Source organism: Scardinius erythrophthalmus, assembly GCF_964197995.2.
Source record: "Scardinius erythrophthalmus genome assembly, chromosome: 25".
NCBI lineage: Eukaryota > Metazoa > Chordata > Actinopteri > Cypriniformes > Leuciscidae > Scardinius > Scardinius erythrophthalmus.
Window position 1 is genome coordinate 28,286,184 of NC_138245.1, and position 8,632 is coordinate 28,294,815.

The window sequence follows — 8,632 nt, forward strand, 5'->3', positions numbered from 1 at the left end:
GGACATTTCGGCATGCAACAGACCCGAGGACGCCTTTCTCTGACCTCCAAGGTCACCGCACACCTAAATCTAGGAATCGTGCGACAACTATCTTGACTAATGGTGACATCTATCCATGTGTGGAAATTTGCTAAGACTATATGTGTTCTTAGCCAATCAGAAACTGCAACCTGAAGCAAGGACGTAGCTTAGACCTTGGTGAAGGGTGTAACTGCTGTGATCTTTGTTACTGTAAGCGGGGCAGCCTACGGACTCCTGTGGGAGTCTTGAAGCTGACCTCTGCTGATAAAACTGCAAACTATCTTCAGTAAGACTTTTCTTCAATTTATTAGAATTCTCACTCCGGGTCTTCTTTCAAACATCTGGTCCTTGGGTCCTAAACTGTAAATCCCCTTACACAATAATACTATTACAAATAGATTGTGCACAGTAACACCACCACTACCATATTTCACTCCAATTGCCACACCCTCCAGGCACCACCGTCATTTATTTATAACACTTTCACATTCATACTCATTTGCCATGTGCGTAGGAAAAGAGTGGCAGAATAAGTGTGTAATTTTAGTCTTCTGTGTCAGTTCCAGCCACCACGCCTTCCAAACAGATTCCAACGCTGAGGAAAAATCATGGAAAATAAATGCAGGCACAAGCCAAGCATTCCTGCCGTACAAGATCAGTGACTAATGCTTTTACTAGAAGGTTTTTGTGGACGATTATTTGCAGTTCTTCTCCAGCAATGTGTGCTAACATCAACAATAAGCATTTGTCAGAAAATAAAAGTGCTAGCATTATAAAGAAAACCATGTGATCTATAAAAATCACAATTACTTATTTAAGGGAGTGGGGGAAAAAACATGCATATTGTTCATACAACTCCAAAACAAGATTATTTCTTAAAGGAATGGTCCAGGTTCATCTGTGATATCAACTCTTCCTTCAGTTTGTAAAATCAAAAATGTTTGCAGTAATGCACTTATAATGGAACTCTGGGGGGGGGAACATTCCGGAGGGTTTTGAAGGAGAAATGTGAAGCTATGCATTGCTAACATAATTCCTGTAAGTGAGTTTTTCGCTATACTGTACATAAACTCTGTGCATCAGTTTTGTTATTGTTAACTAAAATAAGGCTGAATTCAAATAAAATATAAATACTGAAAAATCTACAGTTAAAAATCCAGAACGAAAATTAAGAAATATAAGATAAAGTACTAAAAAAGACTAAAATTAATAATGAAATAAAAATAAATTAAAGCTAAACTGAAATATATAATAAAAAAATTACTAAAACATACAATAATGACTAAAACAAATTCAAAATATAAATACTAATTAAAAATATTAATGAATAGCCTACTATAATAGTATATAAATAATACTAAAATAACACTGAGAAAAAAAGGACTTTGCTTGTAATGATTATGCGATGGTGAACCAGGTGTTGAAATACTGGATAACATCAGCACAAACTGCATTGATTTTATCACTACTATTACGTATATCATTTAAGTATTGTGGCTATACTTTTAAACCTGTGTATTTTAGCTGTGTGTAGTTTGCATTGCAACCAGGCGCAATGCATCACCCCATAGACTTCCATTGTAAGTTTATTAATTGCAGTAAATTCAATTTTTGCATTATTTTACAAATCGAGAGACAAGTCAAACCAGCGTGACTTAAACTTGTATTTAACCCAGAGCTTTCCTTTAAATAGCCGAGATGCATCTAAACCTTAAAGGTGACATATCACAGCTTTTCCAAAAGGTTGTGTTTTGTTTTGTTTTTTACTTTATTTTCTTACATAGGAAAATAGCATTTTTCTGTTATTCAAAAATATAACCTAAATTTGACCAGCTATAAGGTATAAGAGCAGCTATAGTTGGATGGTCTGTGTAAATGAAAACAGTCAAGGTCCGTCCACACCAAGAACTATAAAAATAACTAACAATAACTATATTTGCATCCAACATCGTTCTGTTTATTAGAAGCGCGCACTGCAGTTTTGTCTTTGCTCAATCTTTTTAGAGCAGGATGGATTCTGATTGGCTGTCAATGTTTCATCAGCTGAAAAAAAAAAAATTCTGAAAGTGATCCCAACGATATCGTTCCTCTGTGCTGTTATCGTTATTGTTGTGCTGAGGACTATTCTTTAATATTTAGAACGATTTTTAGAACTATATATTTATCGTCATCGCTATAGTTATCGTCCTTAGTGTGAACGAGCCTTTAATGCATTAACATGATGTTATAGGTATAGGAAATAATTTAACACTTTTATTGGGATGAAGGTGGTGGCAGAAAAATCAAGGATGAGCCCTTGCAAAGGAATTATAAAGTTAGAATTCCCATAAAAACAGACATCTCCCTTCAAAAAAAGAGAAGAGAACAAGAAAAAAAGGAAGTCTTAAAACAGGAAGTCCATGATAGTACTAATCGAAACAATGTAAATTAGGATGCTCTTCGAGCGATATTAAAAGGATGTACCTACGTGATCGTTCAGAAACTGCTACAAACTTTAGAGTATTGATAAGTCCAGATACTAAGTGTGTAGAGCATCGTGAAAGCCTACATGAGCTACTAAGTACTGTAGAACGGGGAAGAAAATGCATAAAGTAGTTAAGACCAGATGTACAAAGGCAAGACGATGAGGGAGATTAGCATGAACCTTCTCAGGAAAGAAACTTAAACACAGTCCCATGGACGCTAGAGTAGCCCGTGCAATGACGTATCGGTATAATGATGTCCAGATAGCTTCATTTCGACAGGAAGCAATCAGCTGCCAGTTTTTTATGAACAGTAACAACTGTCCTCAGCGATTTACTGTAGCTTATCAACCGTGACGGCACTAAGTAGAAAAAAATGCATTGATCTAATGCAAAGCACATTACGACGACACAAAGGAAACAATTTTCTTTGAGTGATTACAGATCGAAGAGAAAATTGTTTCTAGCTTATATATGTTTTACAGTACATAAGTTTGTTCCATACATGTAGTGATGTTATCCACGGTTTTGGCATACGCTCTCAACAGACTGAGAGAGATGAGGCACGAGAAAAAAACGTGGAAAGCAACTTGATGCATAAATACCTTTCAGCTGCCGCAGGGATGTGATTGGGCTGAGAAAATTCCACGATTGGGTTTGCGCAAGAGGTGGGGACTAAACATTCGATACATTCGGAAAAAGTCCAAAGTTAAACGTGTTGTAAATAGTGCTGTCAAATCGATTAATCGCATCTAACATAAAAGTTTCTGCTTATATGTGTATATGTGTGTGTATACATATACAGTTTATATATATATATATATATATATATACACACATACATATATTATATAAAAACAAACTTTTGCTAATTAATTGATTTGACAGCACCAGTTTTAAAACACTGTGACGTGTCACAAATAACGCCATCGGACCTAATCATAAAAATGTATTTAAAAAAGCTGTACTCCATCAGAGTACTTCAAAAAGGTGAATCTCGCGAAGAAATGTCGAATAAAATTAAATAAAATGAAGCTTATTGTAAGATTGTTTTGCATTTCGGTGTTATTTTCAGTTAAGTGCACCCGATATTCCCATTACATTTAAGTGAAAAATCTCATTCGCATTACAGTTATTATCATTTCTTGTTTGTTTTGATAATAGAAATCTGTATAAAGTAATTTCATTACCATTTTATACTCTTACAATTGTTCTATACACTACAATTTAGATGCATTTTATTAGCAATGCAGTAATAAGAATGAGATTTCTTTTTCACAATATGATAATGAGATGTTTTGGGCATTACAATTTTGAAAATGAGATGTTTTTGCATTGATCACAGTAATAAAAATGAGATGTTTTTGCATGACAACTGACAATTTTGAGGGTTAAATATACTTAACTGTCATATAAATAACGTCACAAAAATGTCATTTCCTTTTTCTCCTTTTTTTCAGGTATAATATTGCATTTCTTGACATTTTTCTTGAGATTCACCCTGACAAAGGCCATATTTGATAATGCATAATATTACAGCCTAAATCATAGTGCATATCGTCTCAATTTAAAAGGAAGGGAAATTCTGCAGCATTCTGGCTTCAGTTAATGTGCAACAGCCAACCAAAATACTGTATTCCTTTTATATTTTCACCTGGTTAGATCTATAACACAATATTCACAAAATGTACAGGAAACGAGTTTCCTCAAATTAAACTCCGTATTGTCCTTTAGATATCCAGATTTCCTGCAACCTCGGTTTAAAGGCAATAAAAACAGATCTCGTAATCTGTTGCAGCTCAACCTGTATCTCTACACCAACAAAGGACGAAACGCGACGAAATCGACTGTGAGCTTTACTTTAACCCACCAAAAAGCCAGAAATATGCTTTGAGCTTAACAATCACATCCCTGAGTTTCAAGTTAGCTGACTGTAGCACCAAGAAACACAAACATCTGGATAAACGATAAAAAAGTGGGGGAGGAAAAGGAGAGAAAAATGAAGGCGGAGGGTTACAGCTTGTTAGCCCGTTTAGATATCACATCTTTCCCTCTCAGACTCCAGGAATCACACTCCAGTTTCATCCCGGGCTCAGACGTTCGCCCTGACCAGTCTGCCGGCACGAGGACCCCGGTGCACCTTGGTGTGTTTGGACAGGTGGTCGCTCCTGGCGAACTTTTTGTCGCACATTGTGCACTCGTAAGGCTTGACTCCCGAGTGAGACCGCCGGTGGCGGGACAGCTCATCGGAGCGAGAGAACCTTGAAAGCATGAAACACAGCAGGACATACACGTCAGCTCAGTTCATCACAGGTTTTGATGTTAATCAGCTCTCAACCTTTTGTACAAGGTTCCTGCATTAGTCGACCAATGAATCTCTATGACTTACTACTCCAAAGCATTTAGAAAATTCCTTTTATAGAGATTGCACTCGCAAACAGATATTTCAAGGCAAGGCGATCAAATGTTTTGAATATAGCTACAAAAATTTCAATAAATAAATATTTATTATTTGATAAATATTCTAAATAAATGTTTTGATAAATCAATATATATTTAAAATTTCAATGACATTTAATTTTCATGTTCTTAAACTACCATTCACTACGATTCAAAAGTTTGGGGTCAATACTTTTTTATTATTATTAATATTTCTATTCATCAGAAATGCATTAAATTGATCAATAGTGACAGTAAAGACATTTAAAATCCTGCAAAAGATTTGTATTGCTGCTCTTTTAAACTTTCTATTCAAATATTAAGCAGTGTTTTCAACATTTATAATAATAATAATAATATAAAATTAAGCAGCAAATCAACATATTAGAATGATTTCTGAAGGATCATGTGAGACTGAAGACTAAAGTAATGATGAAAATTAATAAAATATATTCAATATATAACTATAAAATAATTTTACATTGTCATAATACTTCACAAGATTAGTTTCTACCGATTTCTTTATCAAATAAATGCAGCATTGGTGAGCATGTATAAAAAAATTAAAAAATAAAATAAAACCAACCCCCCAAAAAAGCATACAAACCCCAAATGTTTAAAGCATAAACATTAACTGATGACATCAGCCAAAAAGAAATGGAGCAAGTTTTTAAGAAAGAATATGCAGACATATGTTTTTAATGCGCCAACAAATCTCTAAGACCATAAATGTGGATTAAGGAAGCAAATAGGATCAATTCTGACTGGATGATTTGAATGTTATTATGACCAACCGTCTGGTTTCAACACTTACCTCCACCCACAGTCTGGCCAGCTGCACAGGTAGGGTTTCTCCCCCGTGTGTCTGCGGAAGTGAGCCTTCAGGTGGCTGCTCTTAGTGTACATCTTCTCGCACCCTGGGTGAGAGCATTTGTGCACCCGCAAGGTTTCCGTGGAGGTCCTGGATGAACGTGGTGTGATGGCTTTGACCAGGCCTGCACCCGCTATTCCGACCGCCCTGACGGCAATGGGCAGGGGAGCGATCTTCACATACTTTTGGTCTTGATTGATGGCCTCGCCCATGATGGGGAGGAAGGTTGCTGAGGGCACCTGTGGTGAAAGAAGGGTAATGTTCTGCGCCCCTTGGACACCGAGCACCAGGTGGGCCACTCGGAGCCCGTTGGCCACGCCCGATTGGTTGTCTGGCTGTTGGAGGGTGTGGCTTAGCTGGAGTGGTTGTAACTGAAGCACAAATGGAGCACCAACGAGCACCGGCGCAGGACTAGCCGTGGCGTTAACACTCTGAGTGGCAGGGGCCGGTGAGGTCGTATTGGATTTCGGCTCTGCGTCACTGGGGGAAGACGGCTGGATGGGAGGCTCATCGCCCTTAGACATTTCCTCCGGACTCATTGGAGCATCTCTCACCAGCTCCATCTTCTCCATCAAGAATTCCTCGATGTCCTCCAGGGTTGGAGAGAAGGTGCTGGGCAGTTGCTGTATGAAATCAGGCAGCCTGGGCGTCTGGGTCAACAACTCCTCGGTGGAGTCTAAAAAGATCTGTAGCGGGCCTTCATCCTCGTCTTCCTCGCCTGGGCTGTAGCTGAGTCGAGCTCCAGCGTCTTCCGCTTCGGGACTGGAGCACGAGATGGAGCTGCCCCTCTCGCTGCTCTCACTGCCGCCCACCTCGAAGAAAGGCAAGGTGGCCAAACCATGGTCCGCAAACAATTCATTAGCAGTGGCCACCGCTTTGTCACTTATGGAGACCATTTGTTGGTGTGCGGATCAGAGGAAAGCTGAAGATATTGCCACGGTTTGTAAACACTGCATCAAAAAAAGAAAGTCAGGAGTTAAATAATGAGGATAATGTACAGTGGCGCGCTTAAGCATTTGGACACTTACACAAGTATCACAGGTTATAAAAAGTATAGAGTAAGAGTAAAAGTAAGAGTATCAAATCAGCATTTTAGTATGATTTCTGAAGGATCACGTGACACTGAAGACTGGAGTAATGGCTGAAGAAAATTCAGCTTTGCATCACAGGAATAAATTACATTTTAAAGTATATTAAAATAGAAAACCATTATTTTAAATTGTAATAATATTTCACAATATTGCTGTTTTTCTGTATTTTTTGGTCAAATAAATGCAGAAACTTCTTTCAAAAACATTAAAAATAGTCAATTTTCCAAACTTTTGACTGGTACTATATATGGTCAATTATATAATTACGCACTATTATATCTAATTTAAATAATACATCTGCATAAATTATTAGCAGTACAGTACTACTATGATGTATTATTTATATTAATTTTTCAAATAATTATATTTCTTTACATTATAGAAGGCTATGATATATATATATATATATATATATATATATATATATATATAGGGTGAAATATGACATACTGTATATTCTGTTGTTACAAATAAGTTGTTCTTAAGTGACTTGCCTGGTTAAATAAAGGTTCATTCTTAATAAATATATATGTTCTTGACAGGTTTTGTGACAAGACTCACCAATGATTAATGTCTTTGCATTAGATAACAATATATCAAAACAAGTAGGATTTATTTTCCAAGACATATACATATATACATATATATATACATACATATATGAAGAGTTCAGATGCAAAAAACCTTTTCTTCCAGATTCCAGAATGATCATTTTTATCAAGCTCGTATATTTAAGTTCAATAATTTCACTTAAATGGCAATTAATAGGTAATTTTCATTGCCATTTAAGTGAAATTACTGAACTTGAATATACGAGCTTCATAAAAATGATCATTCTAGGAGGAAATTTCAGATGGCATTTAGAGGTTTTTGCATCTGAACTCTTCATATACATATACACACACACATATATATATATATATTTTTTTTTTTATGAAAAAATAAATAATATATATATATATATATATATATATATATATATATTTGCACATTTTCTGGTTGTTAACTTAATTCATACATCCAATAAGCATCAGCTTATGGCCAGCTAGTTACAAAATGTCTCATTTAAGTTAAGTTCTGTACATTGTATCTGAATCAACGAAAATGCACAAGTGTCCAAATACTATTACGGGCCAATATTTACATGCACCCACGCTCATCTCTACCATGCTTTCAGAGATCAAAGCACCGAGGAGCAGAAAGAGGAGGGGCCAGTAAAAACACCATCACAACACAACACAAATCACCATCACAACATAAGTCACAATGCACACTAAACTCAGAAGAAAAACTACATAATCAAACTTGCATTAAAACTGCAGCCCTGCTTGAACTACAGCACACACACGAGGCACTAGACATGTGTTTCAGTAAAGTGCGTCAGCAGGGCAGGAAAACAGGCCTGCACACATGCTCCCAACACACAGCCGAGGAAAACTGCAGCTTTCGGACAACACAGCCACAACATTCCCAGAAACAGGTGTCAACTTCAACAAAGTGGGGTCATTTAGATCGAATCTGACCCTCTGTTAAAAAAAATACACTTCGATTTGCTTTATCGACCATAAAACGATATATTTATGTCTCATTACCTTGTGTAAATATGGATTGAAATATCCGGATTGTGGATGTATGACATAGGATGAATCCAGATGTCTCTTTCAGTGTTATTGTTGGGAAGAACATCGTCCTTGCCACGGTTCCATGTTGGCATTTCTCGCAGAGTCCTGTCACATGACACGCATCGC

At 36.7% G+C, this 8,632-nt stretch overlaps 1 protein-coding gene across 1 annotated transcript; it reads right to left on the reverse strand.

The window, feature by feature from the left end:
• Positions 1-3,940: 3,940 nt before the first annotated feature.
• Positions 3,941-8,616, reverse strand: LOC308685924 (Krueppel-like factor 15). Its single transcript, XM_081358059.1, has 3 exons — positions 8,477-8,616; positions 5,737-6,743; positions 3,941-4,744 (listed from the first exon to the last, which is right to left on the reverse strand). Exons 2-3 carry the CDS (start codon positions 6,687-6,689, stop codon positions 4,576-4,578), a joined length of 1,122 nt encoding a protein of 373 aa, XP_081214185.1. The 5' UTR covers positions 6,690-6,743; positions 8,477-8,616; the 3' UTR covers positions 3,941-4,575.
• Between the last annotated feature and the right edge of the window lie 16 nt (positions 8,617-8,632).